Source organism: Castor canadensis, chromosome 7 (assembly GCF_047511655.1).
Source record: "Castor canadensis chromosome 7, mCasCan1.hap1v2, whole genome shotgun sequence".
Taxonomy (NCBI): Eukaryota; Metazoa; Chordata; class Mammalia; order Rodentia; family Castoridae; genus Castor; species Castor canadensis.
The window spans coordinates 124638567-124651536 of record NC_133392.1 but is presented as its reverse complement, the minus strand read 5'-3'; the positions used below and the strand labels follow the sequence as shown (position 1 = coordinate 124651536).

General features: G+C 37.7%; 1 protein-coding gene and 1 long non-coding RNA gene across 5 annotated transcripts in view; one reads left to right on the top strand and one right to left on the bottom strand.

The window, feature by feature from the left end:
• The window catches only part of Agbl4 (AGBL carboxypeptidase 4), a 1287504-nt gene that overhangs the window by 318729 nt on the left and 955805 nt on the right, over positions 1-12970 (bottom strand). For 3 of the 4 annotated variants that reach the window (XM_074080185.1, XM_074080183.1, XM_074080187.1), the window contains exon 6: positions 6765-6804. In XM_074080185.1, the coding sequence (XP_073936286.1) occupies positions 6765-6804 (40 nt within the window). The remainder of the gene's footprint in view (positions 1-6764; positions 6805-12970) is intronic. The other variant, XM_074080184.1, reaches the window with a different exon arrangement.
• The window catches only part of LOC141424948 (uncharacterized), a 132205-nt gene that overhangs the window by 33882 nt on the left and 85353 nt on the right, over positions 1-12970 (top strand). Inside the window, exons 2-3 of the long non-coding RNA XR_012449919.1 lie at positions 10186-10302; positions 12297-12429. This is a non-coding gene — a long non-coding RNA (uncharacterized lncRNA). The remainder of the gene's footprint in view (positions 1-10185; positions 10303-12296; positions 12430-12970) is intronic.

The window sequence follows — 12970 nt, the reverse complement described above, 5'->3', positions numbered from 1 at the left end:
TTCTTGCAATCCCACATAGTCTCTTGGCACCTATTATTCTGGCACATGTTGAATTACTTTCAATTGCTAATACCTGTGAATCCACCCTGAGTGCTTCCTATGACCACTGCAAACTGCCATGTCTATACATTGAGCATACTGGAAACATCAGAGAATTAACACCTCTACCCTCACTCCTATTCCTTTACTCTTCAAATGGATAAGCCTGGGGCTTATTCTCCACACTTACTCCCAGGGTTCTCCAGTGGGATAAGCACTAATTGCCCTCTGTGACTGCTTGCTTGATAAAAAACCTTCAGTCTACCTTTTCTTCAGTAATTCTCAGTCTAGGAATTTTTCCTAAAGAAATAATTAGAAATATACACAATAATCTTTATACAAAAATGCTCATTGTGGTGTTATGTATGATTGACTTTCCTCCTTTTCCTGTCTCCCTTCCTTACTACCCTACCAATGTTTTGAGATCTTCTCTCAAATAAACCACTTTCACTAAAAATCTTCATAGGGAATCCAAACTAAGATACAGAACAATGTTCCAAATAGAGGATGCTTAGGCAGCATGAGTGTCACGGTAGAGATCAGGTAGAGCAGAGCTGATTACAATCCACAAGGAACATAAGAGTGAGAAGAAAATGTTTGCATTTTAAGCTTCTGCAATTTTGATGTCATTGTTCCTTCAGTATCATGCCTAGGGAATGATGTCTACCTTTCCTTCAGTAATTTTCATTCTAGGTATTTTTTCCTATGGGAAGAATTAGAGATGCATACACTAATTCATTGAGTGTTATATGTACTTAAGTAATTGAAGATAATTAATATGCAACAATAGGGAAAATTTAAAAATTAGCACGATTTTCAGCTATATAAAGTTCCTCTTAGAAAATATTTACTAACATTAGAAGGTATTCATGCTATACTCAAATAAGAAGTTTATATTATATAACCTAATTTCTTTTTAAAATTAGCTATATATTTGTACAAATGGGCAAAGCCAAAGTCTCTCTCTCCTGTCTGTTAAGGGTTTTACTTAGAGTAAAAGAATATTTCCTTATTCTGCCTTTCTTCTATTGAGGAGGTTATAGGATAATAAACCTTCTAAATAATAAAGAGGAAACTATCGTTGAGTTTCTGGGTCAAATGACAAAATAAGTTCATGCTTCCATAAGCCTATTTATTCTCATGAAATAGTGACTAATATTGGATATACAGAAGAAAGAAATGAAAATATACAGTTGGGCTCCATTATGAGAGACATGTCTATGATGCTGAAATGCTCCTAAGTGAAAGAGAGTAAGTGGTTCAGAGGATACTGGCTTGCTGTGATCTAGATGTAGAAGCTGGGAGTAGAAGCTGAAAATTTGCCTCCTATAGGACAAGGGAGGGTAAAAGTGCTCTGTAGGAGATGGAGATCACAGAGAAGCTTCTGCATAGAGTAAGGGCCTTAGATGGGCCTCCCCTGTCATGAAAGGAGGTTGGGAAAAAAGATTGCTGCACTCATTTTCTGGGAGATAGCACCTGTGTACCATAGGCTTGGGGAGGTAAGGAATAGAAGTCATCCTGAACTTTTTGTCTTTCGATCTGTTATACCCCAATATTCACTAGGTTCTATTCTGAAGATGTGGGTAGAGAAAAACTACAAAAACCATAACAAAGGGAGATGTGAGCACAGTGGGAGTTTTGGGGGTGGAGAAAGAGAAAAAAACCAGAAAACTTCCTTTTCAAAATGATTCTCTAAATTAAAATTTCAAAACACATGAAGAAATCGAATGCTAAAAATGATACTAAGCAAAATCAACAATTGGAACTTGAATTCCCTCCAGATGAAACTTATTTTATGGAACAAAGATTTTAAAATAAGCATATTGAGGATGTTCAAAGAAACAAATGAAGACATTAAAACCAGAACAAGGAATTATGAAACAGAATAGGCAGAAATAAAACAAGAACAGGTGGATATGAACAGAATTAGAAGTCTTGGGAATGAAAAATGTATAGTTATTGAAATATCTTAAAAGACAGGAAAAAATCTAGACTAAACATGGTCAAAAGTGAATTTATGCCTGCAAGTTACTTATAGAAACTCAGTGCAATAAGACAAAAATTATAAAAATTATAAAAAATCAATTAAGAACCATGGAGGCCACTTGATAGGATCCAACATTTGTCTAATAGGAATTCTTAAAGCAGAGAATCAAAGGAGTAGGTGAAAAGCTATTTTCAAATAACATTTGAAGAGATAATTTGCCAATAGTTTTCTAGAACTACAGAAACACATAGATTCTTAGGCAGAAAGTATACTCAGAGTATCAGAAAAGATACCTAACATAAATTCACACCTGAACACATGAAAATGAAAAGGCAGAACATTAAAATTAAAAATCAATCTTGAAACCTAGCCAAGGAAAAATAGGCTTCCTAAAACAATTATATAATGGCAAATTTCTCATCAGTAACTACTATGACTTGAGAAGACAATGAACAAAATCCTTAAGGTGCAAAGGGAAGTCCCAAAATGAGAATTTATACCTAAGTACATCATGACTTTAGACAGATAACAAAATAAGGACACATACAGATTAAAAGCATTATCCAAGCTCTCTCACTCAAATAGCTATTAAAGGATGTACTTTAGTAAGGTAACATATGAAAGGCTTGAGATACAATAAATAAGAGAACACAAAAATTCATAAGTTGTGTAGGAAAGGTCAATAGCTAAATAATAATAACAATTTGTTTTTCTTTTACACAAAGTCGAACTTAAAAGTCTAATCAAGGATAATCAGGTAGGTGACAGGAGAATGTTTTAGTATGTGGGAAAAGCACAGTCAGGCTGTCTTTGGGTTGCAAAGACAGAAAAAATTCTGCATAAATATAGACTTTGTAAGAAAAGGTACAGGTAATTATATACCTAAGTGGTTATCAGTTAGGGTTAGAAATAAAATCTATAGCATCAAAATCTGCAGAGGGAGTAAAATAAAGCAGGCAATATATAAAACCTAACAAATCCACAAAAAAGGTGGGACAAAAAAGAATAAAGGAATGATAAACAGAAAACATAAAAGTGGTGATACAAATATATTTTAATATATTAGTTATTGTAAGTATGAATATATTAAATTCAGTAGTCACAATATATTAGATTATATTTAATAAACACAATTAAAATATATAATTATATATATAGCCTTCAAAAGATGAGCTTAAAAGGGAAAAAGGGAACTATATATATTGCTATCAATTATAAAGATGATACTAAAATTGAGATTTATTATAACTAAGACAGTGTGAAGTCAACAAAGAGTAAGACAGGTCAATAGAGAAAGCTCAGTAACAGATTCCGTGTGTAGGAAAAGATGCATACAGAAATGTAATTGTTTACAGTTGGCAAAAAGGATGTACTAGTTGTATGGTGCTTAGACAATGGGTAATCCATATGTAAATTTAAAAAGTAATTAGACCTCCTCATACGCAAAGATCAGTCCTAAATGAGGCAAAGAACCAAATGTGACATAAAAATTGAAAAATTAAAAAAATTTAAAAAGTACAAGCCACACTCTGCAAAAAGATATTTGCAGTGAATATAAGGGCTATACTCAGAATAAGGTACTATGAAACAATAAAAAAGAAACAACTCAGTAGAATATTCACAAAGGATATGAAAAGTCAATTCATAGAAGGGTCAGTAAACATAAAAGAAGATACTCAACCCCACCTGTAAGTAGGGAAGCATATTATAATAAGCATGGGGTAACATTTCACGTAACTGACTGGCAAAACTCATAGGTCTGACATTCTAAGTGCTGAGGATGCAGGGAAAGGGAAACTTACACTTTGCTGTTAGAAGAGTAAATGTGCTCAACTGCTTTAGAGATAAACTTATGCAGTAAATTAGAAGATATATGTAATCAGCAATACAATCCCAGTTTTTATGCCATAGAGAAATTTTCAAACTTTTAGCATAAGGGGACATGAACAAAAATGCTCTAGTAGAATTCTTTGCAATTGAAAACAGTTATAAATAATATAAATTATGATCAATAAAATGGATAAGTTAGAATCCAAACATTTATGACATACCATACAGCAATTAAAATGAATGCACCAGAGCCATTTGTATCAAACAAATGAATTTCTATGATATAATAATGAGTATGGAAAAAAGTCACAGAATATGACTTTTTCTAATGTGATACCATTTATAGGAATTTATAAAATGATAAGTTACATTTTAAAATACATAGATATAGAGAAATACTGAATAGTGGTTACCTGTAAAGTGGAGAGAGATGTAATCAAGGAGGAGTACAGAAAAGTCTCAATAATTTTTTGGAACACAGGTCTCTGGCATAGAGAGCACGATGCTGATATGATAAAGCCAAGGTATGTGGAAGGGATGGTAAATGGCTGATAACTATATCTCTATTCTTTTCTGTGTATTTGAAACTATTCACAATAAAATACAATTTTGAAAGAAAATACCATGCAGATTTTTAAGGCTTCCAAATTCCCAATCAACATTTTAGAAGGCTTGAAATGGCAGCACCAGACCACAGTACTCTATTGAGGATAGCCTGGTGAGGAGTTTAGATAAGTCAGTGCCTCCCACTGGCTGTTCCAGAGAGGTAGCAAGTCTGCTGTTAGCTGCCGCAGCTTCTGTTGAGGTGAAGAATTGGAGTGAGTTTGATAGTGAGAGAGAGTTAATGAAAGTGCTTTAGACATAGAAAAGAGTCATTGGGATAATGCAAGGTCTAATGGTGCGTCCTAACCTGCCAAGTCATGAACACACGGATAATATTGGTCTGCAGACTCGAGTAGAGGTGATCACCTTGGGTGAGGAGGGTCCTGCTGCCCCAGGTCTTATCTCACAATAGCCCAGAAGTGTAGTCCATTTGCAGTATACCAGTGTGCCGCACAGACCTTTTGGGAAGCGCTGACCCTGAAGGAGGGATAATTATAAACCACTCAAACACTAGCAGTGCTGAGAATTTTGCAATCCCATAGCTGTCTAAAAGGAGTACACTGGGATTCACAACTACTCTGCTTGAATTTGTGAACTGGCAATTAGGAGCAGAGAAAGCTAGCACAAAAGAAATGGTCTAAAAATGTCCTTCTAAAACAAATGACAACAGATCGAGAACCCTTTCCAATTCATATTTAGGCATCACACCAGGGTGTGAACAGATGAGACTGGGTTTTAGAAGCATATGTAACATAAAATGGCATGATTACATAGAACAACTAAACAACACAGGACAGATAATCCTCACGAGAATTTCAGTGAGAACAAACTAGTAGGTCACATGAATGAGCCACTCTAGTTATGTCAGTTCATAATATGGAATTTCTATAAATGTTAATTATATATACATATGTTGAACAGTTTATTCTATGGGATAGATTAAACATTTTTCAAATGAGTTCCATATTTACTCTTCTGAAGTCTCAAGTTCAAAGAGCTCTATCACATGGAAACATAGACAGGTCATCTGAACTGGGTGGCTCCCTTTTACGTTTTGCAGTCACTGTCCTGTACCCTACCTACATAGACCAGATAACCAGCCTTTGTGCTGGAAGACTGCCTAGTGAGCATAACTGCACTCTAGAAACGTCATGGCAGGCTTGGGGGAAGGCAGTGCTGACATGGTTCAGTATATTGGTTACTAAGTTATTGAAATATATCCACATTCATTGATAATTAGTCATAACCTGAGCCACCCTCCTGACATATGACACTTGGCCACATGAACTCCTCCCCCAGGACCACATCTCCCCACAGTTCAGTAACCAAAGTGTTAATGCCGAGCACAGCAGATGGTCGCCAGGGCTGTTAAATATTTTGAATATCATCCATGGGTGAAGATGAACCACCACACCCACTCACAAATGCTCACTAACCCTCCTAGCACCATCATCCCCTTGATCTTCAGAGCGAATTGTATCTCTTATCCAATTTTGCCTCAAGGTTCTAAACCTCTCTGAGAAAAATAAACTGCTCAGCCTTTCACGAGGCTCTATGTCAAGCCTAGGGGAAATAAAGGATCTTTTATTCCTATGGCCACAGCTTTGTTAGGGGATTTGACTTTCCCATAAATCATTTTTTCTTTCAAATAGGGTCTTGCATTTATGCCTAGGATGGCTTGGACAGAGATCGTATTTTTGCTTCCCGTGTAATTGGGAAGATAGGACACACTACTGCATCCATCTTATTGGTTGAGATAGGGTCTCACAAACTTTGTCCAGGCTGTCCTCCAACCATGATCCTTCTGATCTCTACCTCCCAAGTAGCTAGGGAGCCCCTAGCCATGCCGGTAAGTCATCTTGACCATCAGCAAAGCCAACTAAACCTGAACATTTTCACAACCTAACCCTTCCTTGTGAGCCATCCTCCATTCCACTGCACCTTCCAGACAGCTTCTCCATTCCCCATTATTTTAAAACTTATTTCTCAAGAGACCAGGAATATTCCTTGATATCTGAGTCCAATGAGTGGTTTTGGGAGAACTTGGCCCTAGAGAATGCAACAACATCCAGAGTATCAGCCCTGCCACCTTCAGAGTAAAGAGGAAGTAGCAAGGAGCTGGAAGGGAGAAAAGAAAGCACCCTAGGGGCATAGGGTGGGAGAGAGAAGGTCATTCATGGCACAAAAATTCTTCTGTTCATTCAGGGAGTCAAAGGAGGAATGGATGAATTACACTTGGATAGGCAACAAGGCATCACTCTGGGAAATGAGGAAAAGCCAAAGCAGAACAGCCACATCTACTCACCGGGACTGGTTATTGTCAGGAGCTCAAGCTGCCGCTGCTGCTGTAAAAGAAAACACACTGTGAGACCACTGATTTGAGCCACAGCCAAACTTGCTCTTAGCAGGTTAAGGTGGACATGCAAAATGATGTACGGATACACAGAGTAGTATAAATTTTATGGAACATGGTGCTGATTTGCAATTCTGCAGGGGGGTCTTGCATTCTAGACACAAAGTGGAATGGACAGCCATTTTGCTTGTCCTTGGAAGCATAGATTGTAACAGTTGAGACAGCTTTAGAGGACTTCCAGTCAAACCCATACTATACTTATAGAAAATGAGGTCCAGGGAGAAATGTGGCTTATGAAGGGCCACAAAGAAAGTCCCTTTCCAGTCTTCTAGCTAGGGACTTATTCTGTACTAGAAAACCTTAGGTCTCATTGTTCACACTGGTTGCAATGGTTGAGTGTCTGATATACTGGCAACCTTCTTTGCCTTGGGTGCCTGTGTTACTCTGACCTTTAATACTTCTTTCACATTAAGACACTTCTGGGCTAGTTTATTTCTTAAGCCTGATCAACAATGCTATAACAATTTCAATTACTGATAATCCAACCATTTCTTCTCTAGCTGAATCCTTATCCCTTTCTACCATAGTACATTCATACAAAATAATACTTGTCAAGCACACTAGGTTATATGGATGAGGCAGCTCATGTTTGGAGACAATTGGCCTGGGTCAACCTAAGGGCTGAGGTTATCAGTATCTCAGAAGGTCTGTCCTTTGCCACAGAATACCTACTGAGAAGTTCTGTCCTGGCCTGGATATCATGAAAACTGAATGTAGAGTAGTGGGTATAGGAGGTCCTGTTGGGACCATAGGGAGCAGCTCCCTGGAAGACTCCAATTAGGATTCCTTAAGCAACAGTCTGCTTGCTGATCTCTTTCTGTTTTTTAAACTTGGCTTCCAATAAAAAGTTCTGAAACAAATATTTTTAAAATTTTCTTTAAAGGATCCAAAGAAACTCCATTTTGAGAACCATTGATCTAGACTTTAAATTGCAGGAGCTTCTGATCACCTGGCATTTCACCTGGTGCATGTCTTGCCATATTTCACCTCACCCTTTTTATCTTGCCTCTTTCCAAGAATGGTTTCCTGAAATCCAGCTTAAGCAAAAGCAGGAAGGACGAAACATTTTTTGAGTACCAACCAAATGCCAAGCACATTACTGTGTACCTTGATGTATTATTTCTTTTCATACTCTTAGAAATTCTACAGGGTGAATATTGTACAAAGGGAGAACATGAGATTCAGAGAGGAGAAATAATTTACCCAAGACAAAATCTTCATTAAATGGTAGGATCACAATTAAAATTCAGTCAGCTCTAATCCTGGTTTTAAAGTGCAAAATATGACAATGCATATAAATCATTTGGCATAATGCTTGGTACTTAGTAGGTTCTCAATAAAAAAGACCTATTTAGTATTATTGTTGCTACAGAATATCTGATCTTTAGTTTATATATATGCTACCTCTTCCCTGTTCATAGAATTATGGATATCTAGAGCTCAGAAATCATTGACTTTGATCTGCCGACAGAGCAGAAATACCCTCTACAACATCCCTACCAGTTCTGAGAACTGCTTGTTTCACTCCTTTTTATTTTTCCCCTTTCTGTACTGGGGTTTGAACTCAGGGCATCACATTTGCTAAGCAAGTGCTCTGCCATTTCAGCCATGCTGAAGGTTATTTTTCAGATAGGGTCTTAGTATTTTACCTGGTTGGCCTGGGACTACAATCCTTCTTCCTCATAGCTGGGATGACAGGCTCACAACTACCACACTTACTTTATTGATTGAGAGGGGGGTCTCACTAGCTTTTTCCCCAGGTTGGCCTTGAATTGTGATTCTCCTGATTTCTATCTTCCAAGTAGCTGGGATTATAAGCATGAGCTACTGTGCCCAGCCATACTCCTTTTCTTGACAGGAACTCAGTACTTCTTATTGGTCAGACAGCTCTCCTTTGAGTAGGATGAAGTATGGCATCACTGTTTCTTAGCCCATGATCATAGCTTGGAGCTCTGAATATTTGTGTCTGTTTCACCATGCTAAATATTCCCAGTTCCTTTGTCTTTTTCTTATGGAACCTGGCCTCAAATTTACTATCCTCAGAGTCACCCTCTTCTTCCATTTCACTTTGATCTGCCCCAGTCAAAACCTCTTTAGGATCTCTCTACCTGTTGTTTCTATGACTTATTATGGTGCTAAAAGTAGGTCTATACCTTTTAAAGACCTTCTCAATCACATATTTCTATTCTCCTACCAGTTCATAACTCATTTCAGTTGACTTCAAGCAAACAACGCAACTCCAAGATGTCACTGGTCTACATAGTGAGCACAAAGTCTCACACTGAAATGAAACATGCACTCACACATGCCAGCTAGAAGGAATGCTGGAGCCAGACTGTCTCTCCTCCCCAACATAAAACCAGAACACTGGGAAAATTGGCTTAAGCTGCCTTTGCCAAGGCCAACCTGTGCAGTTTGGCATTTTTCTCATGCATGAGGGAAGAATTCATTGTGTTCTTCTTGTTGCATAAGCTTAATTTTATGACGATCACTGTTGGTGAAGGAGGTCTATTTATCTGAGAGCGCCGAATCCTAACCACTAGACCACCAGGGAAGAGCTAATTTATCTGAAAAGTCTAATTCCTAATAAGAGCTATTAGCAAATGGTGACTCTGTCTAGGGTCCAGCAGAGAAAAATGGGAAGAAAACTTAGCAGGAGTTAGACACAACTGGGCATGTGTTCTGGCTTCTCTGTGTGGTTTGTATAGCTTACTGTCTGTCTCTGACCTCAAATTTCACAACTCCACTTTGAGTAAAAGAGGCTGAAATATTATCAGTACTCAAAGCAAATGCAAACAAGGGCTGTGCTTGTGGGTTCCCTCTTCTGGTAGAAAGAGCTCCCCAGGAACCCCTGAAGCCAGGACACTGTGGGCTTGAAGGACAGAGTCAGAATTTAAAAGGGACCACTTTTTAAACTACATTCCCACACTGCAATTTTCTGTGTATGCATGAATCTTCCTTATAAGACTAGAAGCATCTTACGGGTCTGGAACATCTACTATTTATTTAAGCTACATCAATCCATGGCACATAGCAGCCCTCAGTAAACATTTACTCAACTGAACTAATCCTCCAATCCACAACATCCTTTCAAACCCCCATGTTTTTGGTTATGCTATACCCTGGAGAGATCCCTCTTCATTTCTCAAGACCTTCAAGAAGTTTTCTTTGTATATCAACTCCCAAACTTAACTCCTTCCTCAGAGAAGAATGAATTTTTCATACTTTGTTTTTCCAACAGATCTTGTAAAACCCGTTTTTTATATCATGCTCTGTCTTAATTGTCTATTTTCTTGTTTTTCTCTCTCATTAGGTCCTCACTTAAGGACGGGGCTATGTCAGTTCATCTCTGTCTCCAATTTGAATGATTCAACTTTTCATTATTCTCTCTGCGATGTCCCTGTTAAGTAGGAATTAATCAGCATGGAAAGTAAGTATGCTCCACCCTTCCTGAGGAATGTATATCTCTGCCAATCTTTGGGGTTTCTTGCATTTATGTTATTGCCCCATCATTTCTGCAGCCAGCAATAATATCTATCCATCTTTTCTGACACTTTGCTTTCTTCACTGCTGACCACAGGATCACTACTTCCTCTGGACTCTTATGGCTCTTACTGTCTATAGCATCCCTGTGATGATGAACTAATTCTAATCTGGAGATTAGAATTTAACCTACAATTCACTAACATATGTTTGCACCACCTAGTGGCATAAGCAGATAAGTGTAGGCTATTGTAACCTGTAGCTCTTTGGACAGGATTGAAAAACATGAATTTCCTATATGCAAATGAAAACAATAGTGTTTTTTCCAGAATGACTGTGCAATGTTTATTAGCTAAGAAACTGGAACAGTTAAATAATTTCTTCATTTTTTTCAAAAATAAGAGGAATGAAATAAAAGTGAATATTTTCATGACTAGTCTAACTAGTAATAATCATTTGAGATTGCCAATGGGAAACATTACAGCATTACCCAAGATAATTACTTACGGAATTTGAACAAACATGAGCAATAACTTATACACAAGTAAGGGAATGTTTGATATAAAAATTACCAACTCATTATAATTCATTACCAACTGAGACAGATAAGAAACTTTTATATAGAGATGATATGTTAACTGCCTGGAAGAAGGCAGGCAATGTAATATTAGATGGAAGAAGCAAAGTCAAGGGAGCAAGGTGGCAGGTTTGGTAGGCAAACTGGGCCTGCTAGCTATTGAACCAGTCGCTGAACAAAAGCTACAGAGGCAGAGCATTTTCATGTGTTGTCATGGTAGTGTGTGTGTGTGTGTGTGTGTGTGTGTGTGTGTATGTTTGTGTGTGTGTATTTGGAGTGGGGAAGACCTTCTTCCTCAGAAAAGAGATTCCACACCTACACTGAGGGGAATGTGTCCAAATGTGTCCAAGTATTTGTATGGTATAACATGGACTCTGGAAGGAGTGTGAGCCAATCAGTAGTTGATGTGTAGGCACTTGGCTGTGTATAAGCTCTACATCTAGCCTTCCCTGGTAAAAATGGTATCCATGTACATCCAGAAGAAACCCATTTCTGTGCTTAACTGCATTTGATGAATGTAGAGCTCAACTCAATAATGGCCATTGAGGGTGGGACTTCTGAGGTAAACAGGAGTAACCTCTGAATTGATGCCATCCAAAGATTGCCAGCACATCTATAATGGATGCTTAAAGAACTGTCTACCAGTATTCCAGATCCAGGAATTATCCATCATTCTCCCATGCATCCAGTGAATGCTGTTTTGTTTGTAAAATGTCACACCACCTCTGGTCCCCATTAATTGCCTTAAGGGTAGAAGTACTAAAATAGGGATAATTAGAAACCTCACTGAGGAATTTTGGAATGAATATAGATTCAGTTATTCTCAATAAAAGTTATACTTGTCCTAAGCTAAAGAACTTATCTTTATGAATGGGCATGGTAGTGCATGTCTGCAATCCCATATTCCTGCACTTTCTACACTGAGGCAGGAAGATTATGAGTTCCAGGCCCGCCTGGGCTACACAGCAAGACCCTGTCTCAATAAAATAAAACAAAACAAAACCCTTATCTTTAACATTTTTTGTAATTATGAAAATAACACATACATATTTTTGTCATTTCTCAAATTTCTAAATATTCAGAAAATTCAAAGTAAAAGTAAAAATTAATGAAATACACTAAAAGAGAACTATCACTAATACTTTGGTGTATTTTCTTGTCATCTTTCTCACTATGTACATTTAATTGAATTGTATTTATATAACAAATGCAGTATGTTTTAATCTTGAGCAACATTAAGTTATTTTTTTTTGCCTCAGGCTGAATCTTTACTTTGAAACAGAAAAGTATATGTCACATATATTTATTGTCATAACTAATATGCCTGGTCTTACTACTGTGATTTTGTTTCTGATCCTTTTCAGGGAAGGTGGCACTACTTATAAGAAACCAAAAGGATCTCACCGGTCACTTGGTCACAGGAGGCAGTTTAAAAAGCCCAGCAACTGTAGCCTACTGATACAGATAAAAACTTCTAAATCTGGGGGACTCTTTCAGGTAATATCAAGCCTGGAAGTCATTCTATTTTTTTCCCATATCTGAACCCCTCTGACTGAAGTTACAGAAAGCATTTTGAAGAAAGAGCACTGAACTCAAAAATCAGACAAAGATGTGAATCTTGATTCTATAAGCTCTGAGCTGTGTTATCCCCAAAATACTACTCAGACTAGTTGGTGATTAGGTACTCATCCATAAAAAGAGTGCACACCAACCTCTAGGGACCTAACATGAAAGAGATGCAGGGAGGAAAAAGGCTGCCTCTAAATAGACGGCCACAGATAGAATGGGGAATTCAGCCTGGATGAGAACTAGGATTTCTGAGTGTAGGCTCCAGCTCTTTCCTATCTCAGGTTGAGCCTTGAATCTTCTCTCATCTGGCACTTTGCCTTTTTACAACAGTCTCTCAACTAGTGTCCTTGGCTCTAGTCTCGCATCTTCTAGTTAATCCTCCACATGGCAGCTGGAGTGAACTTTCTGGACTGTGCATCTTAAAACTCATCAGGAGTCATACAGGAGAACATTTAATACATTAGCAGCT